Source organism: Scyliorhinus torazame, chromosome 2 (genome assembly GCF_047496885.1).
Source record: "Scyliorhinus torazame isolate Kashiwa2021f chromosome 2, sScyTor2.1, whole genome shotgun sequence".
Classification (NCBI taxonomy): domain Eukaryota; kingdom Metazoa; phylum Chordata; class Chondrichthyes; order Carcharhiniformes; family Scyliorhinidae; genus Scyliorhinus; species Scyliorhinus torazame.
In genome coordinates, this window is record NC_092708.1 from 44,410,932 (window position 1) to 44,438,800 (window position 27,869).

General features: G+C 46.4%; 1 protein-coding gene across 1 annotated transcript in view; it reads right to left on the minus strand.

Moving 5' to 3' along the window:
• The window catches only part of LOC140387839 (protein mono-ADP-ribosyltransferase PARP14-like), a 209,652-nt gene that overhangs the window by 63,947 nt on the left and 117,836 nt on the right, over positions 1-27,869 (minus strand). The window contains 9 exon segments of the mRNA XM_072471037.1: positions 1,318-1,494; positions 4,846-4,908; positions 8,195-8,329; positions 9,073-9,112; positions 12,642-12,826; positions 12,933-13,109; positions 18,730-18,792; positions 20,131-20,265; positions 21,564-21,615. Of these exon segments, the coding sequence (XP_072327138.1) occupies positions 1,318-1,494; positions 4,846-4,908; positions 8,195-8,329; positions 9,073-9,112; positions 12,642-12,826; positions 12,933-13,109; positions 18,730-18,792; positions 20,131-20,265; positions 21,564-21,615 (1,027 nt within the window).

Consider the following 27,869-nt stretch of genomic DNA (forward strand, 5'->3'; position numbering starts at 1 on the left):
TGCCCTTGAGAAGATGGTGATGGTGAGCTGCCATCTTGAACCGCTGCAGGTTCCATGTGGTGTAAGTACATCAAGAGTGTTGTTAGGAAGGGAGTTCCAGGATTTTGACCCAGTGACAGTGAAGGAACGGCGATCTAGCGGGGAATCTTACGAGAAGTTGGCAAAGTGCTGGAATCTCACTGAAGACTGACATGGCACTCTTCAATTGAACAGACCAGTTTTCGCTACCGATCTTGAGCCATTTTGCCAAAAGCAAGTGAGTAGGCGTGGTTTATGCCATCACTCTAGACGGGCGAGGCTCTTAGAACTGGGAACCAGCTCCCCACAGATCGGGGCACCATCCTTAAATGGCGCCCCGACCATCACTGTAATGGGGACCAGGCTACAAGCAATCCTGGGATTTCTTACTGCTCTTCCTTCTCACATTACTTTTCAGGACACATCGCAAAGGTCTCGGGCAGCGTTTGCCCCCACCCCTCTCCCAACTTTCACACCTGCCCCCCCCCCCGACATTCACCCTTGCCACACACACCCCTCCCTCCACCACCGATGTTCACTCCTGGCACCCACAACCCTCTAAAGCTGACTCCTGGCATTCCTTCCTTAACATTCATCGCGGTCATACTCCTCCACACACCCTCACCAACCACCCCCCTCCCCCCCTAGGCACCCCACATGGAAGCAACTCTCTTTCCACCCCCCCCACCCCCAATGGGGCTCCCATTAGGGCCCTCCCCTGACATCGCCTCCTGGCACTGCCAGGCATTGGCAACCTGGTAATGCCAACCTGTGCCATACTTCCTCAGGGTCTATACTTACCTCTGCACCCCCCCCCCCCCCCCAACCCGGAGAGATCCCCTCGACAGCCTCACGCCTGGCCCTACCTGTTGTAAACCTTGTCAGCGTGATTTCACATCAGCGAGGTTTAAAGGTCTCAGGAGGTGCATCATATGGTGGAGGGGGAGGGAGGGGGCGCGAATGACATTTAAATGAATTGAAATGTATTCAAATGAGGTTCAAGCCCTTGTGGATGTGAACGGCGTGATGCCCCAGCGAAAGGCGGGGAAAATTAGGGAAAGGGATCTCGCTGGTGAGAATCGTCTTTCTCGATTGTTGTGAGATTCTATGCCCGCGCCGCTGATCCCACGGGTGGCGAGGGTGCTCTCAAGATTGCGGCCACTTCAGGATGGTGTATGGTTTGGCTGGGAACTTCCAGGTGGTGGCGCTCCCTGGGAACAATGGACCAAAGGACCTATTTTTGTGCTGTAAACCTCTATGACTCTGAGATGAGCATCTTGCTGTTCTGATTGCAGTTACCTGTTCCTAGAGCAGGGAAAGACACTGTGGTAATCTGATTTTTTTCACATTCCTGCAATACTTTTTCCACCGAGGCTGTTATCAGAGCAGGATTAGTTTGGCCGACCATGTGAATGATGTAATCGCAGGTAAGATTTCCACTTCCAGTAACTACAACACCATCACTTGGCTGAGAACCTGAAGAAATCATGGACATAAAGTGAAATAAAAGTTATATTTATTTTCTCTGCTTATGAAAGCTTAATAACATGAATGAATTTAAACAGCTTCTACAGCCACATGGTCAGAAAATAATTATTTGCTTTAAGTATATAAAAACACACTTGATTAACTGAAGAACATAGATTGGGGGCGGATGTTTGAGGGCAAATCAACATCTGACATGTGGGAGGCTTTCAAGTGGCAGTTGAAAGGAATACAGGACCGGCATGTTCCTGTGAGGAAGAAGGATAAATACGGCAATTTTCGGGAACCTTGGATGACGAGTGATATTGTAGGCCTCGTCAAAAAGAAAAAGGAGGCATTTGTCAGGGCTAAAAGGCTGGGGACAAGCCTGCGTGGAATATAAGGAAAGTAGGAAGGAACTTAAGCAAGGAGTCAGGAGGGCTAGAAGTGGTCACGAAAAGTCATTGGCAAATAGGGTTAAGGAAAATCCCAAGGCTTTTTACACGTACATAAAAAGCAAGAGGGTAGCCAGGGAAAGGGTTGGCCCACTGAAGGATAGGCTAGGCAAGGGAATCTATGTGTGGAGCCAGAGGAAATGGGCGAGGTACTAAATGAATACTTTGCATCAGTATTCACCAAAGAGAAGGAATTGGTAGATGTTGAGTCTGGAGAAGGGGGTGTAGATAGCCTGGGTCACATTGTGATCCAAAAAGACGAGGTGTTGGGAGTCTTAAAATATATTAAGGTAGATAAGTCCCCAGGGCCTGATGGGATCTACCCCAGTATACTGAAGGAGGCTGGAGAGGAAATTGCTGAGGCCTTGACAGAAATCTTTGGATCCTCGCTGTCTTCAGGGGATGTCCCGGAGGACTGGAGAATAGCCAATGTTGTTCCTCTGTTTAAGAAGGGTAGCAAGGATAATCCCGGGAACTACAGGTGAGCCTTACTTCAGTGGTAGGGAAATTACTGGAGAGAATTCTTCGAGACAGGATCTACTCCCATTTGGAAGCAAATGGACGTATTAGTGAGAGGCAGCACGGTTTTGTGAAGGGGAGGTCGTGTCTCACTAACTTGATAGAGTTTTTCGAGGAGGTCACTAAGATGATTGATGCAGGTAGGGCAGTGGATGTTGTCTATATGGACTTCAGTAAGGCCTTTGACAAGGTCCCTCATGGTAGACTAGTACAAAAGGTGAAGTCACACGGGATCAGGGGTGAGCTGGCAAGGTGGATACAGAACTGGCTAGGCCATAGAAGGCAGAGAGTAGCAATGGAGGGATGCTTTTCTAATTGGAGGGCTGTGACCAGTGGTGTTCCACAGGGATCAGTGCTGGGACCTTTGCTCTTTGTAGTATATATAAATGATTTGGAGGAAAATGTAACTGGTCTGATTAGTAAGTTTGCAGACGACACAAAGGTTGGTGGAATTGCGGATAGCGATGAGGACTGTCTGAGGATACAGCAGGATTTAGATTGTCTGGAGACTTGGGCGGAGAGATGGCAGATGGAGTTTAATCCGGACAAATGTGAGGTAATGCATTTTGGAAGGTCTAATGCAGGTAGGGAATATACAGTGAATGGTAGAACCCTCAAGAGTATTGAAAGTCAAAGAGATCTAGGAGTACAGGTCCACAGGTCATTGAAAGGGGCAACACAGGTGGAGAAGGTAGTCAAGAAGGCATACGGCATGCTTGCCTTCATTGGCCGGGGCATTGAGTATAAGAATTGGCAAGTCATGTTGCAGCTGTATAGAACCTTAGTTAGGCCACACTTGGAGTATAGTGTTCAATTCTGGTCGCCACACTACCAGAAGGATGTGGAGGCTTTAGAGAGTGTGCAGAAGAGATTTACCAGAATGTTGCCTGGTATGGAGGGCATTAGCTATGAGGAGCGGTTGAATAAACTCGGTTTGTTCTCACTGGAACGAAGGAGGTTGAGGGGAGACCTGATAGAGGTATACAAAATTATGAGGGGCATAGACAGAGTGGATAGTCAGAGGCTTTTCCCCAGGGTAGAGGGGTCAATTACTAGGGGGCATAGGTTTAAGGTGAGAGGGGCAAGGTTTAGAGTAGGTGTACGAGGCAAGTTTTTTACGCAGAGGGTAGTGGGTGCCTGGAATTCGCGACCGGAGGAGGTGGTGGAAGCAGGGACGATAGGGACATTTAAGGGGCATCTTGACAAATACATGAATAGGATGGGAATAGAAGGATACAGACCCAGGAAGTGTAGAAGATTGTAGTTTAGTCAGGCAGCATGGTCGGCACGGGCTTGGAGGGCCGAAGGGCCTGTTCCTGTGCTGTACATTTCTTTGTTCTTTATTATGAACAAATATTTCATTAGAAAAATAAGTCACCAAGCAGCTTCGAATGCTTGATATAATTAAGGCTGTATGTGGTGACACCACTTTTAAGGGCGACAATGGAAATTCTCCCATTGATCATGTCTGGAGCCTGCACTGGTATAAATGACAGGGATTGATTTTACGCACATTATTTGCATGCAACTATCCCCCACTTACTGCATATTTAGTATGGCTGTCGTTTCAGTCATGAATTATCAGTAATCAAAACAAGGCAACCATTTATGTAAGGAAATAAAAAGGTAGTTTTAAGGGATTAATATTTATATTAGTGAACATTAGAAATAAGGTATAGTTTTAAGTGGGTTCAATTTAATGTTTCTATGCCTGGAAGGGGAAAACCTATAGTTAGATTCATGCTGGACAAAGGTTTTTGTACGTGTGGGGGTTGGTTAACTTCCAACCATGTTTCTATTGTGCTTAGAAAGGGCCCTGGCGTGAAGAATAAATAGAAGTAAGTAATTGCTAAGCAACAGGAGGCCACTTCCCGGATGAAGGGGCTTTCCTTTGCTCTTTGTTTCAATTGGAAACCAGAGCTGTTGGAGATAGGTCACAGGGGAGTGAAAAGCTCTCACAGCTTTGCCAGAAGCAATTGTTTATAGAAGGCTAAGGAGGAAACATCTATCTCAGCCTTGCTGGAAGAAAAGCCATACTATGGAGAAATAGTTAAGAAAAAAGATGCCAGAAACTTAAAGTCCATCTCGTTAAGGGGACAAGAAAATTAAAAGAAGTTTCCAAGACGTCTGGAGTTAAGCAGAGCAGAGGAAATTGGGAAAATGAACAAATACTGTTTAGTAAAGCCATAGAGAGTTGAAAAGGCATTGGATCATGAGAGGCCAGAAAGATATCTGCAGTAGTGCTATGGTTTGTGAGTCATTACTACAGTTTGTGAGATATTGGAGATTGTTGATATAAATTAATATGTCTCAAAACTACTGAAATCTCTAGTACTCGAGTTTAAAAAAATATGATATACATCTATATATATATATATCTGTAACTTACCCAGCTTCTTGCACTCATCTGTGACAGTACTGCCAGCTGCTGCAAATATTGCCCCAGAGACCCCTAGAAAAACAACCACACAACAAAAATTGTGGCTTGGTAATTCATTTTTGGTTATGATAAGTAACTTTGTGCAAGTTCTTTGCCCATCCAGCGTCAAACCTCAAAACGTGGGGCAGCACGGTGGCACAGTGGTTAGCACAGCTGCCTCGCGGCACCGAGGTCCCAGGTTCGATCCCGGCTCTGGCTCACTGTCCGTGTGGAGTTTGCATATTCTCCCCGTGTTTGCGTGGGTTTCGTCCCCATAATCCAAAGATGTGTATACAACCCGTATCTAAGGAAGAATGTGCTGGCCTTGGAAAGGGTCCAGAGGAGGTTCACAAGAATGATCTCTGGAATGAAGAACTTGTCATATGAGGAACATTTGAGGACTCTGGGTCTGTACTCGTTGGAGTTTAGAAGGATGAGAGGGGATCTTATTGAAACTTGCAAAATACTGTGAGGCCTGGATAGAGTGGACGTGGAGAGGATGTTTCCACTTGTAGGAAAAACTAGAACCAGAGGACACCATCTCAGACTAAAGGGGCGATCTTTTGAAACAGAGATGAGGAGGAATTTCTTCAGCCAGAGGGTGGTGAATCTGTGGAACTCTTTGCCACAGAAGGCTGTGGAGGCCAATTCACTGAGTGTCTTTAAGACAGAGATAGATAGGTTTATGATTAATAAGGGGATCAGGGGTTATGGAGAGAAGGCAGGAGAATAGGGATGAGAAAATATTAGCCATGATTGAATGGCGGAGCAGACTCGATGGGCCGAGTGGCCTAATTCTGCTCCTATGTCTTATGGTCTTATGTGTAGGGTAGGTGGATTGGCCACGCTAAATTGCTCCTTAATTGGAAAAAATGAATTGGGTACTCTAAAATTCGGGAAAAAAACCTCAAAACATGCAGCCTTTTCACTTATGCACTTATTGAATGTGTTGTTACTCCAAAGAAATGTAAGCAAGAAATAGAAGCTGGCATGATTTCACTTGGAAACTCCACTGAGTTTCTAATTTTAGCCCGAGGAGAGGTGAGGATGTTCCCCCAAAACATAGGAACTTCCCCAAAATGAAGCCTGGGATACTGAAAGTGTCATCTCCAGGATAGTCAAGTACCTATCCCCTGCTATCCAGTTTATGGTGGTATCACCTCAGCCACAGGTGATAAACTGTGTGGGAAGACGGTGGCAAAGTGGTAAGTTCACCGGACTAGTAACCCAGAGGCCGAGGCGAATGCCCTGGGGACCTGAGTTCAAACGCAACCATGGCAGCTCGTGGAATTTAAATTCAATTAATAATATCTGGAATTGAAACCTAGTGTTAGTAATGGTTGGTGATCATGAAACTATCATTGATTGTTGTAAAAACCCATCTGGTTCACTAATGTCTTTGCCCAGTCTGGCCTACATGAAACCCGGACCAAAGAAATGTTGTTGAAATGGTCTAGTGAGACACGGTGGCACAATGGTTTGCACCGCTGCCTCACAGTGCCAGGGACCTGGGTTCAACTCCTGCCTTGGGTGACTGTCTGTCTGGGTTTCCTCCCCGTGTCTGCGTGGGTGTCCTCCCCGTGTCTGCGTGGGTTTCCTCCCACAGTCCAAAGATGTGCAGGTTTGGTGGATTGTTCAAGGTAAAATTGCCCCTTAGTGACCAAAAGTTGTGCGGGTCGGGTTACTGAGGGGGGCGAGGGGGCAGGTCTATTGTAGGATGCTCTTTCAGAGGGTCAGTGCAGACTCGATGCGCCGAATGGCCTTCTTCTGCACTGTAGGGATTCTATGATTCCATGATTCAATTAGCAATGGGACAGTAAATGCTGGCCTTGCCAGCAATGCCAACATCACGTGAAATGTTTTAAAATGGGATCACAAGGATAAATGTTGTAAAAGAAAATTATAAAGGTAGGTTTTAAAAGAAAATGTAACAAATAGCCAGAGAGAGCTTTCCCAACAACCCCATTTAGCTTCATTTCTGATCAGAAATCTCAGTATTTTTGTTCTGATAAACTGTTCAATCACTCCAACCCTCTACTTAATTTCTAAATATTGACATTTTCACAAGTGCAGTACCACTAATAGCCAAATTAAGTCCGTTAATATAATTGTATCAGGAAGGGGCCATCCATCTTATCTCAATGTGGCAATTGCAACAGTTATTAAGTTTCATACTGACAGCCACAAATTCTAGTGAAAATTTCTATTTTTCTTATTGAATACTGACAAGATGACATCTGACAATGGTTAAGGAAATTATTACCTGTTCATTGCTGCTTAACAAAAAACACCAAGTTATCTATGCGATCTATGGGTCGGGATTCTCCGTTGCCCAACGCCGATATCGGAACCGGCGATCAGGCGGAGAATGGGCTCCAACACCCAAATTAGGGCCGGTGACGATTTGTCGCCAGTCAGCTATGCTCCGCTCCCTCCGAAATGGCGTCATCGCGTCGCACGGCGCGCACCATTTTAATACCGTTTGTGCGTCATCGGCCGGCCCTCCCGCGATGCTCCACCCCCGATGGGCTGAGTCCCCGACTGCGCAGGACATGTGTGGTCTCAGCGGTCGGGAACCCGGTGTGGTGACTGTGGACTGTGTCCAGCGCCGCCACACTTGGCCGTGATCTGTGCCGCTGGCCAGGGGAGGGCGGGCCTTCCACGTGGGCTGGGGGGACTGGTGGGGGTTGGCTAGGGAGTGGCCTGTGGGGTCGTGGATGGCAGGTTGGGTCCGCGCACAGCCGGCACCATGTTGTACAGCGCGACCGCTGCAGGTTGTCGCCATGTACATGCACGGCCTGGGACCCGACCATTCTACGGCTGTTTTCAGTGCGGGAGCCGGGTGTTTCTCCTGGCGCCGCTGCTAGCCTCTCACTGGTTCTGGGATCGGTGAGGGTTTAGCGCCGATTTGTGCGTCGTAAAACGCCCGCAAATTCTCCATTCGAGCCGGCACTTAGCAGCTGAAACGGAGATTCCAGACCCTGATCTCTCTAAGTTATCCCAAATTCTTTCACTGGCTAAGTATAATGCTCCACAATGCACGTTTTGATTATGTATTATGGCTCATTGTGATCAATATTAAGCCGAACTTTCAAGTATTTCAATTTTCAGGAGTTTCAAAAGAAACAGGTTTTATAGATTCAAATTAAAACTCTACCCAATAAAAGGAAACTCCAATTTCCTTTTATTTTTTTTAAAATTCCTTTGGATCCCAGAGTCTTAAAGGAAGTGTGAAATTTCATATATGTTTGCATATTCCTGAACTAACAAATGAAATTCAAAGGTCTAAGGGGTGAAATGCAAACAAATGTTAACTTACCAGAATTAAGATCCAGGGTCGTATTTGTGGAATTCACGATTCCTTTCACACTTTGCAGCGTTATGTTTCCTTGTTGCACCTCCACAATAACATTACGGATTCTCAGCTGTGTAGGCAACAGCCCTCCCTTTTGAGCTGGAGAGTAACACAGAGATTTGATCTTACTTAGCGTCATAAATACTATCAGTTCATGTCAGGAAGCGCAAAGCATATTATTGCCCTACGTCCATAAAATCGCTTTCAAAAGTGAATACTAAAGTGAATACAATGGCCGGAGATTCCCTTTCCCGCTGGCAGCGCAACCCCGCATGCGGGTTTCCTGGCGGTGTGGGGTGGCTTCAATGGGAAATCCCACTGACATGGAGTGGGAGTAGAAAATTCCATCACTGATGAACTGTGCCGAGAAACACATGGCTGGGGCACCAGAGAATCCAGCCCAAATTACAGTAGTCTTGTGAAAAATCTGGAGTAGTCCGCACTCTTTCTGTTCTATGGATTAGTGCATGTCCATTGTTGAGACAGGAAATTCAGTACAATAATGTAATAATATACATTGGAGGACTTCAGTGAGCATCTATATGTGTTTAAACAAATGCGATTCACGAAAACGTTTTAAAAATTCGTTCATGGGTCCTGGGTGTCATTGACTAGGCCAGCAGTTTTACTGCCCATCCCTAATTGACCTTGAGAAGGCGATAAGGAGCCACCTTCCTGAACCGCTGCAGTCCATTTGGTGCGGGTACATCAATAGCTCAGTGAGCAAAACTAAATATGAAGTTTACATTTTATCGCTACAGAATGATCTCAAGGTCTAGGTACAGGTTTGTTGTAAGAATAAAGAGAATCATTTTACAGGGAAGGATGGAGGTGACCATTACCTGTTTGAGTATAAATATGTTGTGTCATCTGTGCTGTCCCCTAAAATGTTCAAATTTGAAGAAAAGAAAGAGATAATTTAATTATAATTTCTTGAATGACTTAACAAAACAGACATTTTTAAAGCATCCTGCTCTGTGATATTGAGAGAATTCAGTATCATTATATTTCAATAACTGAATTAATTTCTTTGAGACGTCAAGAATTCCAAAACAGTTTCAGAGTGACTGCAAACTGTTTGGGATTAACAAACACTTCCTGGAGATAGAAAAAGTGACTGGAACTGTGACAAATGTTCATTTTATCAAAAGTTTGAATGACTTTCAGTATGAAATCAAAAACATTACACACTAAAATAAAATTGGTGCCTTCTATTGTACAAATATTGTCTCATTCTTTATTTTGATCTTGCTCTTTAACCAATCATTACCGTATATGGTACCATGAATAAAATTTGTATTTCTGCTGAGTAGGTACATAACAAATTATCAGACTTGACAGTGCTGTGTGCAGTTCTGGTCACCACATTGTAGGAAGGATGTGATTGCACTGGAGGAGGTGCAGAAGAGATTCACCAGGATGTTGCCTGGGATGGAACATTTAAGTTATAAAGAGAGGTTGGATAGGTTTGGGCTGTGTTCACTGGAGCAGAGAAGACTGAGGGGCGACCTGAACGGGATTGTGAGGGGCATGGACAGGGTGGATAGGGATCAGCTGTTCCTCTTAGTTGAAGAGTCAGTCATGAGGGGCACAAATTCAAGGTGAAGAGCAGGAGGTTGAGGGGGGATTTGAGGAAAAACCTTTTTACCCAGAGGGTGGTGACGGTCTGGAATGCACTGCCTGGGAGGGTGGTAGAGGCGGGTTGCCTCACATCGTTTATAAAGTACCTGGGTGAGCCCTTGGCACGTCTTAACATTTGAAGCTAAGAGCCAAGTGCTGGTAAATGGGATTAGGTTTGGCAGATCGGGTGCCTTTCATGCAGCGGTGCAGAATCGATGGGCTGAGGGACCTTTTCTGCACTGTATTTTTCTTTGATTCTGTGACCATGATGTGGCAACTTTCTAACCCTGTCATTCTTACATCAATTCAGAGTCAGGGCGGGCATTTGCATGTTTAGCAAAGAAATCTGCACTACACAGAGTTAAATTTTTAAGAGCAGCTTTTCCTTTCAAGTGCCTAGGGAAGGAAGAGGAAAAAGGAGTGGTGATCCATTGTTCCAGTTCACCTAATTCCGTACTTATCCAGGAAATTGCAGGCACTGCTAGAGCCTGCAGCAGGCATATCATCATAGAATTTACAGTGCAGCAGGAGGCCATTCGGCCCATCAAGTCTGCACCGGCTCTTGGAAAGAGTACCCTACCCAAGTCCACACCTCCACCCTATCCCCATAACCCAGCTACCCCACCCAACACTAAGGGCAATTTTGGACACTAAGGACAATTTAGCATGGCCAATCCACCTAACCTGCACATCTTTGGACTGTGGGAGGAAACCGGAGCGCCCGGAGGAAACCCACGCACACACGGGGAGAACGTGCAGACTCCACACAGGCAGTGACCCAAGCCAGGTATCGATCCTGGGACCCTGGAGCTGTGAAGCAACTGTGCTAACCACTATGCTACCGTGCTGCTCACGATATGAGATAGAGTTAATTAGTAATCTTGGAACAAAAAATTCCACAAGGGAAGTTTGATAATACGATACGTTTAAGAACGACGTGGTTAAGTCTGAAAATTGGGCCGGGATTTTCCGGCCTTGCCAATGCGGGACCTACTGCGGGACATTCAGTGCCCAAACCAAAAACCCACTGACCTTCGGCGGAACCGGATGATCCGGGTGGGACTTTAAATGCAAACAAAGCCAATTACTGATTTCTGAGGGATGGGTTTGCTGAAAATAATTTACTTAGAATCCCTACAGTGCAGAAGGAGGCCATTCGGCCCATTGAGTCTGCGCAGACCCTTGGAAAGAGCAACCTACCTAGGTCACATCCCCCACCCCATCCCCGTAATCCAGTACCCACGCCTAACCCTTTGGACACGAATGAGGTAGATAAAAGGATATGGCGGTGATTAAATATAGCAAACATCTGAATAAATATTTCAAAATTTGCAATGCATGCACGTTCCTTTGAAGAGTAAAAACCCACTGGGAAAGTTGCAAAGCTGCAGCTAACTAGAGAAGTTAAAGACAGTTTCAGAGAAACATAGCGGGTTGCCAAAAAGAGCAGAGTGCCGACAGAGAATTGGGTGGGATTTAAACATGAGCAAAGATGACCCAGAAATGTATCAAGATAAATAGATTTTGGTATTAAACTGGCAAGAGGTATAAAAACAGATCAAAGGAGCTTTTGCAAGTCAATGAAAAAGAAGCAAACATGATGTGGTAGTATGTATTAGGGGTCATGTGGGACTAATGTCATTGGCTGACAGATCCCGGGTCCTGGTTGGCCGTTGACCTCTAGCTCCGCCCTGAAGGCGGAGTATAAGAAGCCGGAGTCCTCCCCCGCAGGCCATTCTACTATTGAGCTGCGGGGGAACAGACACGCTTAATAAAGCCTCATCGACTTCACTCTATTCGTCTCACGGAGTCTTTGTGCGCTACAATTTATTAACCCTCAAGGGAGAGACAGCAGAAATTACAATGAGGGGCAGGAAATGGCAGAGCCATTCAACAAATATTTTCTGTACTTGAGAGGGCACAAGACATATTGCAAATTGTGTGGAGCCAAGGATGTAATGAAAGCAGTCTTAAATCCACTAATACTGGAATAAACAATTTGCTGAAATTCCTCAAAGAAGTGACCCCACCTGGATTACAATCCCGAGTTATGAACACTGCATTGTAAAAAAGATATATTGGTCTTTGAAGAAGTGCAACACAGGTTTACCAGACTGCAACTAGGGCTCTAAGCAATAGATTATGAGGAGAGATTACATAAACAAGGTTTGTATTTCCTCAAAGAAAGAAGGTTCAGGAGTGATTTGATTCAAGTGTTTAGGATATTAAAAGGAATTGACAGGAGAGATAATAAGAAACTGTTTCTGCTAGCGAGAGTCTAGAACAAGTGGACATTAAATTTCTATCAGAGCCAGACAATTCAAGGGAAATTTTAGGAAAAGCGTGTTCATGCGAACGTATGGAGAAATGCTGAATTGTCTCCCACAAAAGTGATCAGGTGCAAACCCAATTAATTTTGAATCTGAGATCAACAGATCTTTGCTAGCAAAAGGTGATAGGGAATATGGCAGGGGAGTGGGCAGGGGAGTGGGCCTAGGTAGGGTGCTCTTTCGGAGGGTCGGTGCAGATTTAATGGACCAATTGGCCGCCTTCTGCACTGTAGGGCTTCTATGATTCGACGATATGGAGCCAAGACGGAGTTACACTGCAGGTGAATCAAGATCCATGGAATGGGCTCAAGAAGCTGATTGGCCTACTCCTGTCCCAACATTCCAGAAATAACTGCAGTGCATAGCTGAAATGGAAGGTTTTTAGTTTGCACATGTTTGTGTGTCCTACTGAAAACAGGGTCCCAGTGAAAATGAAACTCCCCCCGGGATGCAAAGATTACCATTGTGCCAACACCGGAATTCAACTTCTTTGCCTCGAAAGCATCGGCAAAACTATCATAAACGTATGACTCAAATGCAACAATGGAAATGGCTTTAATGTTGGATGATACAATAGTCAGGAAATAATTCTCCATTCCACTGAAGACTGCGTTGATGGCAGTAAGACAACTGATTCCACCTTTACCTGAATAAAATCCAAAAATACATCGGTCAATCTCAGAAAAATCAAAGCAAGGTAAAAACAAATCGTATACTAAGCTGACCGAGCTGCCCGTATCGGATGATGTTACCTGTCCCAATGGCTGGGAATGCAATCGTAGTGATGCTCCGCTTTTCGCATTCCTCAAGGGCCTTGTGTACTGATGCTGTGATGCCAGCTGCTGACTTGGGACCAACGATGTGCACGATATATTTACATTGAAGCTGGCCACTATTGGTGATTGCGACACCATCAGCGAGTTGTTGGCCTGGGAAAGAAATTCACCCTCATTAACCTCGAAATACAATGTTGCCAAGAATACGCTTATTATTTGCTCACAGCAGATACAACATGCTGGGTGGGATTCTGCAGTCCCCCAGCCGTGTACTCCTTGGTGGCAGGCCATTTGCTGGCAACGGGATTCTCTCTTCCCGCTGAGATTTCCCATTGAAGCCACCCCTCGCCACCCCACACCGCTGGGTAAACCACACTTGGGTCTGCGCTGCCTGCGGGAAAAGGGAATCTCAACGGTTGGAGAATTCCTGCCGTTATCTCTTCTCCAGTATGAAAACTGAAGACGGTATCCTTCCAGTTGAGATATGTACCAGTTAAACAATTGGGATACTTATTGGGCATTTCACAATAAGCCTTTGTATGAGCATAAAACCATAGAAAAGTTACGATGCAGAAAGAAACCATCCAGCCTACCCTGTCATCAGTGGTCAAAATAAAAAAGAAACCAGCCTCACAATTTAATCCTATTTCCCACCATCTGGTCCATACCCTTGCAGGCTCCAGCACATCCAGGTTCCTTTTAAATGAGTTGAGCATTTCAGCCTCAACCACCAACTTTGGCAGTGAATTCCAGACACCCACCACCCTCTGGGTGAAAAGAGTTCTCCTAATTTCCCCATAATCTTTCTACACATGCCCCCTGGTAATTGACCCCTCAGCTGGGGGTAACAAGTCTTTCCTGTCTACCCTGTCTGAGGCCTTTCATCATTTTCTACACCTCGATGAGCTCACCTCTTAACCTCCTCTTTACTACAGAAAACAACCCGAGAATGACCAATCTCTCCTCATAGCTGCAATTTTCAAGCCCTGGCAACATTCTTGTAAATCTCCTCTGCACTGTCTCCAGAACAATTATGTCCTTCCTATAATGCGGTGACCAGGATTGTACATAAAACTACAGCCAAGGCCTAACCAGCATTTTATATAGTTCCATCATTTGATCCCTGATTTTGTATTCAATGGGCGCAATCCAACAACCACGTCACACCCGACTCGAGACACAGCCGCTAAATGATTTACCCGGTTTGCCTCTCCTTGCAAGGTCTAATGGGATCTTGTGAGGCATCACGATCTGGAACCGCCCACTAGGGCAGGGCCTAAATTTGCATATTTAAGTGTGCCATGCCACACTTGAATATGCACTCGCCGGATCTAACCTGCACCTGGAATCAAAACCCCTCACCGTGGAAACCCCAGCCGGGTGCTTTTTAGCATTGATCTCCACAAACAGGGACCAGGCAGGATGGCACAACCTTGTTCCACTGCATTCCATCTGACACACTATACACCTGAGCAAAAACCAAGGCATTGCCTCGAAATTAGCTTTGAGCTTCACAGCTTGGGTCACTATCTGTGTGGAGTCTGGATGTTCTCCCTGTGTCTGCGTGGGTTTCCTCCAGGTGCTCCGGTTTCATTAGAACATAAGAACTAGGAGCAGGCGTAGGCCATCTGGCCCCTCGAGCCTGCTCCACCATTCAATGAGATCATAGCTGATCTTTTGGGGACTCAGCTCCACTTTCCCGCCCGAACATCAAAACCCTTTAATCCTTTATTCTTCAAAAAACTATCTATCTTTATCTTGAAAACATTTAATCCTTCCACAAGTCCCAAAAAAGACCTGCTGTTAGGTAATTTGGACATTCTGAATTCTCCCTCTGTGTACCCAAACAGGCGGCGGAATGTGGAGACTAGGGAATTTTCACAATAACTTCACTGCAGTGTTAATGTAAGCCTACTTGTGACAATAAAGATTATTATAAATCCCAGTGGAAGTTCTACCCTCAATTGTTATGCCATCATATTCCTGTCTCAAAGCCAGGGGAAGAGGCCGTTTGACTGCTTGAAGTGGGCATCTGTATTTGCAAAGTTGTAACAGGGCCACCTGCCCTCATGGATCTTGCATAACCTCAGAGCTGACCTCCACTGCTGGAGGGTGAAGGGGGTGTCCTGAGATAAGACCCCTTAAAACTGAATATTTAGGATAACACTAGAATTGTTCAACATAAGTTAGTTTATTAAGGATTCAGATTAATCATAGAAAGTATACCCAGTAATCATTATTAACCATTAAACATGTCTTTTTAAGGATATAGCAGCTGGTTTAGCACAGTGGGCAAAAGAGCTGGCTTGTAATGCAGAACAAGGTCAGCAGCGCGGGTTCAATTCCCGTACTGGCCTCCCCGAACAGGCGCCAGAACGTGGCGACTAGAGGCTTTTCATAGTAACTTCATTGAAGCCTACTTGTGACAGTAAGCGATTATTATTATTATCAATAAGCATTCAAACTCTTGCTACAAGCAGTGGCCACAATGCATGATGGGATTTAAGCTAGCTAACTTGCCCATGTTTTTGAGACAAACAGGATTTGACAGAAGTAGTGTGGTCAGCAATAACATGGTCAGCTCAGTAAACAGTTCTTATCAGTGCCCCCAATATCCTGTCTTAGACAATCCATGGCGCAAAGAGGAACCAACTTTGGCATCCTGTCCCTGGATGAACAATGAGGTAGGCAGCAACTGGCTACGACACGCAAGGTGGGAATGTCAGAAAAACAATTTTATAATGCGCACAGGATCCTAGTAAACAACAGGTGGCAGGATGGGGTTAAATCATGAGTTGATGACGTCAACATTTTGCTTAGAGTAAATTTTACTGGTCAATATAAAATTGACAGCTCCAAGAATTGGATCAAGTCCAACTGGGGTGGGCTATTGAATTTTGGAAAATTGTAAACTGTTACATTTCAACCAGTGTAGAGTGATTTTGGCTTTTATCCAAAGAACAGCAAAGAACAAAGAAAAGTACAGCACAGGAACAGGCCCGCCAAGCCCGTGCCGACCATGCTACCCGACTAAATTATAATCTTCTACACGTCCTGGGTTCGTATCCCTCTATTCCCATCCTATTCATGTATATGTCAAGATGCCCCTTAAACGTCACAATCGTCCCTGCTTCCACCACCTCCTCCGGTAGCGAGTTCCAGGCACCCACTACCCTCTGCGTAGAAAACGTGCCTCGTACATCTACTCTAAACCTTTCCCCTCGCACCTTAAACCTATGCCCCCTAGTAATTGACCCCTCTACCCTGGGGAAAAGCCTCTGACTATCCACCCTGTCTATGCCCCTCATAATTTTGTAGACCTCTATCAGGTCGCCCCTCAACCTCCGTTGTTCCAGTCAGAACAAACCGTGTTTATTCAACTACTCCTCATAGCTAATGCCCTCCATACCAGGCAACATCCTGGTAAATCTCTTCTGCACCCTCTCTAAAGCCTCCACATCCTTCTGGTAGTGGGGCGACCGGAATTGAACACTATACTCCAAGTGTGGCCTAACTAAGTTTCTATACTGCTGCAACATGACTTGTCAATTCTTATACTCAATGCCCCGGCCAATGAAGGCAAGCATGCCGTATGCCTTCTTGACTACCTTCTCCACCTGTGTTGCCCCTTGTCAGTGACCTGTGGACCTGTACACCTAGATCTCTCTGACTTTCAATACTCTTGAGGGTTCTACCATTCACTGTATATTCCCTACCTGCATTAGACCTTCCAAAATGCATTACCTCACATTTGTCCGGATTAAACTCGACCTGCCATCTCTCCGCCCAAGTCTCCAAACGATCTAAATCCTGCTGTTTCCTCTGACAGTCCTCATCGCTATCCGCAATTCCACCAACCTTCGTGTCGTCTGCAAACTTACTAATCAGACCAGTTACATTTTCCTCCAAATCATTTATATATAATTCGAACAGCAAAGGGCCCAGCACTGATCCCTGCAGAACACCACTAGTCACAGCCCTCCAATTAGAAAAGCACCGTTCCATTGCTACTCTCTGCCTTTTATGACCTAGCCAGTTCTGTATCCACCTTGCCAGCTCACCCCTGATCCCGTGTGACTTCACCTTTTGTACCAGTCTACCATGAGGGACCTTGTCAAAGGCCTTACTGAAGTCCATATAGATAACATCCACTCCCTTACCTGTATCAATCATCTTTGTGACCTCTTCGAGAAACTCTATCAAGTTAGTGAGACACAACCTCCCCTTCACAAAACCATGCAGCCTCTCACTAATACGTCCATTTGCTTCTAAATGGGAGTAGATCCTGTCTCAAAGAATTCTCTCCAATAATTTCCCTACCACTGACGTAAGTTTCACCGGCCCTTCCCTGGATTATCCTTGCTACCCTTCTTAAACAAAGGAACAACATTGGCTATTTTCCAGTCCTCTGGGACATCACCTGAAGACAGTAAGGATCCAAAGATTTCTGTCAAGGCCTCAGCAATTTCCTCTCTAGCCTCCTTCAGTATTCTGGGGTAGATCCCATTAGGCCCTGGGGACTTATCTACCTTAATATTTTTCAAGACGCCCAACACCTCGTCTTTTTGGATTTCAATGTGACCCAGGCTATCTACACACCCTTCTCCAGACTTAACATCCACCAATTCCTTCTCTTTGGTGACTACTGATGCAAAGTATTCATTTAGTACCTCGCCCATTTCCTCTGGCTCCACACATAGATTCCCTTGCCTATCCTCCAGTGGGCTCTCTCCCACGTACATAGACCAAGCTTGAAATAATAAAACCGTCTTAACCAGAGTTGATCTGTGTCTGCAGATTTGTGTGTTCAACTGAGCTGTAACTAAGCGGGAAGTACCCCACGTAAAAGCTAGCTCAATACTCAGGCCCTGGAAACGCTCCTACAGGGGGCTAAGGCAAACAAAAAGTTACCACTTTCTCAAATAACTTGAACATAGAACATGCAGAAGGAGGCCATTCAGCCCATCGAGTCTGCACCAACCCACTTAAGCCCTCACTTCCACCCTATCCCCATAACCCAATAACCCCTCTTAACCTTTTTGGTCACTAAGGGCAATTTATCATAGCCAATCCACCTAACCTGCACGTCTTTGGACTGTGGGAGGAAACCGGAGCACTCGGAGGAAACCCACGCAGACATGGGGAGAACGTGCAGACTCCACACAGACAGTGACCCAGCGGGAAATTGAACCTGGAACCCTGGCGCTGTGAAGTCCAGTGCTATCCACTTGTGCTACCGTGCTGCCCTATTCTCCAGTGACTTGAAGCCCTTGGCTCAGAGGCACTGATTGTCAATAACTTTTGACTAGAAAAGAGCCTACCCAATCTCAGCAGACTTGGATACCACTTGGGCAATTGGAGGGGAGAATAGCTCAAGATGACAACCCATTACCCAGGCAGTATCCCAAACTGCTGCCAGGCTATCAGGGTAGAGATAGCCACCCAGCTTTTCCCCTCCCAACTGTTCATTGTCATTCTGTTAAATAAGCTTCAGTATAATCTCCTTCATTTTGAAAGTAACTAACATGAGGTTTTGATACTTGTACAGTAATATAGACCGCTTCTCTCATGTTCTTCGAAGATTTATGATGAATTGATCTTTTCAACTTCAAGCTGCCCCCTAAATCTCTCTTGTCCCTTTTCAGTGCCTTTTTCTCTCTCGCTCCTTATGTGCCTTGAGACGTATTCGATGAGAGGTCTGCCACACAATTGTGGTTACTTTTTCAAGCATACATCCTCGAAAAACACAACTCTGAGTAAGAGTTCCCAGTACCTAAGGCCTTGCATTCATCCTGCACGGAACTGCCTGCAGCGTTCAGTATCGCACCAGACACACCTACAGATAAAATAAGACAGAAAAAAACAGATGTTAAGAAAAAAGCAAGACCGTTGTTATTTGGTGAACCAAATTCATAAATCGTACACTGATTCTTTTTGTGAAATTTGGGAGCAATTGTAGCACTGGGATGATGAGGTTAAATGGTCAGTGGTGAATTAACCACGATTGGTTTACTTTCCATGCGATGAGATGGTTACAACGAGGTCTAAACGTTATTTGTGGATCTCAGGTGACCACTGTTCCTGCAGCCTCTCAAGCGAAGTCAGCGGAAAGTAACACAAGTTAGCTTCTTGGAGGGGGTGGGGGGGTTGTTCTGGCACCAAATGTAGCCTCATCCTCATGTGGCAGCGTCACGCACAAAGGTTTCATCTTTCAGGCCACTGGTTAAAATGACAATTGGGCCTTTGCAGGCAGGTCTCAACCTTCCCGCTCCTACCACCAAGGGGGATGTAGGGCAGGGTAGTTTCCAGTGCATGGGTGGGAGAAGGGAGGGTTTTCCGACATTTATAAAGAACTCATGGGGTCAGAGGAAACGCAGACTGCGGAGCTGAAACACGAATGGGAAGAGGAGAGACAGAGGATGGTCTCTGGGCCGATGCGTTGAGTAGAGTCAACGCATCCACAACATGTGCCAGGCTCAGCCTGATACAGTTTGAGGCCGTTCACTGGGCACACATGACAGTGGCCCGGATGAGCAGGTTCTTTGGGGTAGACGACAGGTGTGCAAGGTGTGCGGGAGGACCAGCAAACCATGTCCATATGTTCTGGGCATTCCCGAAGCATAGCGGACATTAGGGGATACTGGCAAGGGTTTGCGGATGTCATGTCCAAGGTGTTAAAAACAAGGGTGGCACCGAGCCCAGAGGTGGCGATTTTCAGGGTGTCGGAAGATCCGGGAATCCATGAGGAGAAAGAGGCAGACGTTCTGGCCTTTGCCTCACTGGTAGCCCGGAGACGGATATTATTAGCTTGGAGGGACTCAAAGCCCCCGAAGTCAGAGACCTGGCTATCGGACATGGCTAGCTTTCTCTGTCTGGAGAAAATCAAGTTCGCCCTGAGAGGGCCAATGTCAGGGTTCGTCCGGAGGTGGCAATTATGGAAACCCAATTTATTTATTTAAAGGAGGATCCCTCCAGTTCCAGGGAAGTGTCCTTTCTGTCTGCTCGGGAGATCAAGTCAAAATTGAAAGGTGCAAGAATTGAGGAAGGATTTGGCAGGAAGGTCCTCTGGTTGATTTTAGCTCCCTGCCAAGTACCTGCCAAGGTTGAGTGCCCCCGTGTAGTTCACCATTTTGTTTGTTTCATAATATTTAGATTTATTATCTCTTAAACTTACCGGAATTTAAGTCTAACGTGGTGTTGGTAGAATTTACGATAGCATCTGTAATTTCTTGGGTGATATCGCCTTGTTTCAGTTTTATTGAGACACCGCCAATTAGTACTGTTGGATCTGTTGGTGCTGGTTTAGACGCTGCAAAGAGATCAAAGTTACTCTGAATAAAAATGATATATGGTTCGCAATATACAGTTTAACATTGGAGATGAAATCTTAAATGGCAGTCAATTATAAATGTATCCATGATACACATAATTTAAAACAATTGACATGTTTCAGGTGTCGCCCTCATCTCGGGCCGGATTTTAAGTGACCTCACTCGTTGTGTTTTCAGTGGGAGTTGGGGGGGGGGGGGCACATAAAATAGGGCTGTGCCAAACTCACCACCTTCCCGTCCACCCCTGAGCTCACTCCCACAACACAGTCGATGGATAGGCACAAAAATAACTAGCCAGCCTGCTATGTTTAAATAAAAAACTAAGAGTCACTTGAGCTTGTCAACAGGCCAATTGACCCACCAATAGACTGTCCATACCAGGCAGTCAGGCGGGAGTGTGTAGGCTGTTCTTTAAATACATTTTAAAGGGGCAGGAAGGAAGGAGATGTAATCTTCGGGAGCTGCCCTCTGCACATCAGGGGCAGCCCACCTAGGCCAGTGGAACCCCTTCTTCCTACCCACCTGGTCACCAAAACTTACCAACCCCATCCCCCCTGCTCCCCTCTCTGAACTGGTCGAACTCTCCCACCCTATACCACAGACTTACCTTCCTCTGGGATCCATTGGGCTTCTTCTAGTTCCTGCTTCAGTAACGACAGGGCCCATTAACGGCTCCTGGCGTTGTCTGGACTGCTGGAACTGCCAGCCAATCGGACTGGCATATAACAGGCATCGGGCCCACATCCAGCCCTTTATTCCGTTTCCCTCCGACACCAGCTTCCTGATACTGCAACTGTCCAAAGTCTGAGGCTTGCCCTGGGGCTTGTGATCTCTGACCCCAGCTCACCACCTCAATGTGCTGAGACCTAATCTGCAAAATACTCCAGACCTTCAGGATTATGGGTCAATTGGTCAGCACATTCTGATGACCAAGCAAATGCATCAACTTGCCAGTGGACGGGGAAGGGGGAATACACCCCACTATATGTTTGAAGAATCTTGAAACACAAATCATACAATTACCCACCAGATGGACACTTTCTGTACAAAGGGATCTAAGGATCATTGTGACAATGAGAGCATGAGTCAGGTACCCATAATTTGCAAAATAATTATTTTAATCAAGCTCTTGCAAAGATTGACATAGCTCAGCAAACATCATGACAATTACAACAGCAGAAACATGCTTTCTGGAAACTACATCTGTGTTATGTGCATTTTGTTTAATTTGCCAATTCTACCATCCCGTCTTAAAACTGTATTCATGTTCTCTTACCTTGAGGGGAAGGTATTGGTAGTTTGAAGGCTTCTTTCTGTTGTTTTATAACCTGAGCAGCAAAAGAAAAGTTGTTCAGGAGCAAGACAGGCCTGACTATTTTTACCAGTGATGCTTTATTCCTGCATATTGTTGAACAGGTTTGATCCCCTCTCGGTCCCCAGCATAAAAGATGTTCGTCTTTACCAATTTGATTCATTCTATCGTCATGTTCTTTGAGAAGGTGACTGAACAGGTAGACGAGGGTAGAGCAGTTGATGTGGTGTATATGGATTTCAGTAAAGTGTTTGATAAGGTTCCCCGCGGTAGGCTATTGCAGAAAATACGGAGGCTGGGGATTGAGGGTGATTTAGAGATGTGGATCAGAAATTGGCTAGCTGAAAGAAGACAGAGGGTGGTGGTTGATGGGAAATGTTCAGAATGGAGTTCAGTTACAAGTGGCGTACCACAAGGATCTGTTCTGGGGCCGTTGCCGTTTGTCATTTTTATCAATGACCTAGAGGAGGGCGCAGAAGGGTGGGTGAGTAAATTTGCAGACGACACTAAAGTCGGTGGTGTTGTCGACAGTGTGGAAGGATGTAGCAGGTTACAGAGGGACATAGATAAGCTGCAGAGCTGGGCTGAGAGGTGGCAAATGGAGTTTAATGTAGAGAAGTGTGAGGTGATTCACTTTGGAAGGAATAACAGGAATGCGGAATATTTGGCTAATGGTAAAGTTCTTGGAAGTGTGGATGAGCAGAGGGATCTAGGTGTCCATGTACATAGATCCCTGAAAGTTGCCACCCAGGTTGATAGGGCTGTGAAGAAGGCCTATGGAGTGTTGGCCTTTATTGGTAGGGGGATTGAGTTCCGGAGTCATGAGGCCATGTTGCAGCTGTACAAAACTCTGGTACGGCCGCATTTGGAGTATTGCGTACAGTTCTGGTCACCGCATTATAGGAAGGACGTGGAGGCTTTGGAGCGGGTGCAGAGGAGATTTACCAGGATGTTGCCTGGTATGGAGGGAAAATCTTATGAGGAAAGGCTGATGGACTTGAGGTTGTTTTCGTTGGAGAGAAGAAGGTTAAGAGGAGACTTAATAGAGGCACACAAAATGATCAGGGGGTTAGATAGGGTGGACAGTGAGAACCTTCTCCCGCGGATGGAAATGGCTGGCACGAGGGGACATAGCTTTAAACTGAGGGGTAATAGATATAGGACAGAGGTCAGAGGTAGGTTCTTTACGCAAAGAGTGGTGAGGCCGTGGAATGCCCTACCTGCAACAGTAGTGAACTCACCAACATTGAGGGCATTTAAAAGTTTATTGGATAAGCATATGGATGATAATGGCATAGTGTAGGTTAGATGGCTTTTGTTTCGGTGCAACATCGTGGGCCGAAGGGCCTGTACTGCGCTGTATCGTTCTATGTTCTATATGTTCTATGGTGATGTGTTGTGTGCAACATGGACATGCCTGGTGGTTACTGGAAGAGAAAAAGAAGTCCACAGAATGGACCACTAACACCCATCGTTGTCCGTGCTGTCTCATGTTTGGAGCCCTATCTCTGTTACATTTTGGAATGCACCTTAGAGATAGGGCAATTCAATTGAAAGTAACTCTGCATGTTTATATCATACTGGAAAAACAGACTGAGAGGTTCTGAAGGAGACTCCAGAGATGCGGGAGAGTCAGGTTGGTGTCGCAGCTGATGACCATCATCTCCTCTGGCCCATTGGCCCTCCTGACCTGTAGGTAGCTAGTCCCTGAATTTTGCCAGCAGCAATCGTACACACACGCTCACAGCTCTCATCTCAAGAAGAGGGCTGGCCTTGGAATATGCCCTCACCCAATTCAACTCTCCTGCAGCCTTCAGTCTGGGTATCCCCTCTATTAAACTCACTACCAGTGGAAGTTCTTACAGGAGGGTTATGTACTCGCTCATCGTGACTGGCCATGTCAACTGATTACGTCCGCCATTGGGGGGCAAAAAAGGGTGGGCTGATGTATCCTGACCTGCAGGCATTGGGGTCCTGGCAGTGAAGTGACCCCATTCTCACTTGATCCCGTGCCGCCAAACTTTGAGCCTTGAAACCTGAGGATTCATCTCATTCCTTGACTTTGAGACTGTGAGGAGCTGACATTGCTAAGGGTTAATTCTTGATGGCCAATTAGTGTCAGGAGCATGAGTATCAACAATGTAACTGGACATGATTCCTTTCTCCTTCAGGGAGAGGCTCAGCGAACAGGCACCCTTCTTAGTCAGACTGCATAATCCAGAAAGCTCTTTGCTGTCATGCCTCAACACATGCCCCCTGGACAGCTAATCCATAAATTAAATCCCCCACACCACTCCATGTGCCCCAGCCCATTATCATGGAATCATAGAATTTACAGTGCAAAAGGAGGCCCTTCGGCCCATTGAGTCTACACCGGACCCTAAAAGAACACCCTACCTAAGCTCACACCTCCACCCTATGCTCATAACCCTGCAACCCCGCCCAACTTTTAGACACTACAGGACAATTTAGCGTGACCAATGCACCTAACCCGCACATCTTTGGTCTGTGGGAGGAAACCGGAGCACCCGGAGGAAACCCACACACACATGGGGAGAACGTGCAGACTTTGCACAGTGACCCAAGTTGGAAATCGAACCCGGGTCCCTGGCGCTGTGAACCAACAGTGCTAACCACTATGCTACCGTGCCACATGGCTGCATGGTTACCATCACATCCCACCCCATGTGCCCCGCAGTCGCCCCCACCCCAGACACCCATGCGCCGCGGCAAGGAGATTCACACAGCACAGACTGCGTACTCGCACAGCACACACTGAATTCTCACACAGCACAGAATGAATACTCACACAGCACACACTGAGTACTCACACAGCACACACCGCGTACTCATACAGCACACACTGAGTACTCACACAGCACAGACTGCGTACTCACACAGCACAGACTGAATACTCACACAGCACACACTGCGTACTCACACAGCACACACTGCGTACTCACACAGCACACACTGCGTACTCACACAGCACAGACTGAATACTCACACAGCACAGACTGAATACTCACACAGCACACACTGAGTACTCACACAGCACACACCGCGTACTCACACAGCACAGACTGCGTACTCACACAGCACACACTGCGTACTCACACAGCACACACTGCGTACTCACACAGCACACACTGCGTACTCACACAGCACACACTGCGTACTCACACAGCACACACTGAATACTCACACAGCACACGCTGAATACTCACACAGCACACACTGCGTACTCACACAGCACACACTGAATAGTCACACAGCACAGACTGAATACTCACACAGCACACACTGCGTACTCACACAGCACAGACTGAATACTCACACAGCACACACTGAATACTCACACAGCACAGACTGAATACTCACACAGCACACACTGAATACTCACACAGCACACACTGAATACTCACACAGCACACACTGAATAGTCACACAGCACAGACTGAATACTCACACAGCACACACTGCGTACTCACACAGCACAGACTGAATACTCACACAGCACACACTGAATACTCACACAGCACACACTGAATACTCACACAGCACACACTGAATACTCACACAGCACACACTGAATACTCACACAGCACACACTGAATACTCACACAGCACACACTGAATGCTCACACAGCACACACTGAATACTCACACAGCGCACACTGAATACTCACACAGCACACACTGAATACTCACACAGCACACACTGAATACTCACACAGCACACAGAATACTCACACAGCACACACTGAATACTCACACAGCACACACTGCGTACTCACCCAGCACACACTGCGTACTGACACAGCACACACTGAATACTCACACAGCACACACTGCGTACTCACACAGCACAGACTGAATACTCACACAGCACACACTGAATACTCACACAGCACACACTGAATACTCACACAGCACACACTGAATACTCACACAGCACACACTGAATACTCACACAGCACACACTGCGTACTCACACAGCACACACTGCGTACTCACACAGCACACACTGAATACTCACACAGCACACACTGCGTACTCACACAGCACAGACTGAATACTCACACAGCACACACTGAATACTCACACAGCACACACTGAGTACTCACACAGCACAGACTGAATACTCACACAGCACAGACTAAATACTCACACAGCACACACTGAATACTCACACAGCACACACTGAATACTCACACAGCACACACTGAATACTCACACAGCACACACTGAATACTCACACAGCACACACTGAATAGTCACACAGCACAGACTGAATACTCACACAGCACACACTGCGTACTCACACAGCACACACTGAATACTCACACAGCACACACTGAATACTCACACAGCACAGACTGAATACTCACACAGCACACACTGAATACTCACACAGCACACACTGAATACTCACACAGCACACACTGAATACTCACACAGCACACACTGAATACTCACACAGCACACACTGAATACTCACACAGCACACACTGAATACTCACACAGCACACACTGAATACTCACACAGCACACACTGAATACTCACACAGCACACACTGAATAGTCACACAGCACACACTGAATACTTACACAGCACACACTGCGTACTCACACAGCACACACTGCGTACTCACACAGCACACACTGAATACTCACACAGCACACACTGAATACTCACACAGCACACACTGCGTACTCACACAGCACACACTGCGTACTCACACAGCACAGACTGCGTACTCACACAGCACACACTGCGTACTCACACAGCACACACTGCGTACTCACACAGCACACACTGCGTACTCACACAGCACACACTGAATACTCACACAGCACACACTGAATACTCACACAGCACACACTGCGTACTCACACAGCACACACTGCGTACTCACACAGCACACACTGAATACTCACACAGCACACACTGCGTACTCACACAGCACACACTGCGTACTCACACAGCACACACTGAATACTCACACAGCACACACTACGTACTCACACAGCACACACTGCGTACTCACACAGCACACACTGCGTACTCACACAGCACACACTGCGTACTCACACAGCACACACTGCGTACTCACACAGCACACACTGAATACTCACACAGCACACACTGAATACTCACACAGCACACACTGCGTACTCACACAGCACACACTGAATAGTCACACAGCACAGACTGAATACTCACACAGCACAGACTGAATACTCACACAGCACACACTGCGTACTCACACAGCACACACTGAATACTCACACAGCACACACTGAATACTCACACAGCACACACTGAATAGTCACACAGCACAGACTGAATACTCACACAGCACAGACTGAATACTCACACAGCACACACTGCGTACTCACACAGCACACACTGAATACTCACACAGCACACACTGCGTACTCACACAGCACACACTGAATAGTCACACAGCACAGACTGAATACTCACACAGCACAGACTGAATACTCACACAGCACACACTGCGTACTCACACAGCACACACTGAATACTCACACAGCACACACTGAATACTCACACAGCACACACTGCGTACTCACACAGCACACACTGAATACTCACACAGCACACACTGAATACTCACACAGCACACACTACGTACTCACACAGCACAGACTGAATACTCACACAGCACACACTGAATACTCACACAGCACAGACTGAATACTCACACAGCACACACTGAATACTCACACAGCACACACTGAATACTCACACAGCACACACTGCGTACTCACACAGCACACACTGAATAGTCACACAGCACAGACTGAATACTCACACAGCACACACTGCGTACTCACACAGCACAGACTGAATACTCACACAGCACACACTGAATACTCACACAGCACACACTGAATACTCACACAGCACACACTGAATACTCACACAGCACACACTGAATACTCACACAGCACACACTGAATACTCACACAGCACACACTGAATACTCACACAGCACACACTGAATACTCACACAGCACACACTGAATACTCACACAGCACACACTGAATACTCACAGCACACACTGAATACTCACACAGCACACACTGAATACTCACACAGCACACACTGCGTACTCACACAGCACAGACTGAATACTCACACAGCACACACTGAATACTCACACAGCACACACTGAATACTCACACAGCACACACTGAATACTCACACAGCACACACTGAATACTCACACAGCACACAC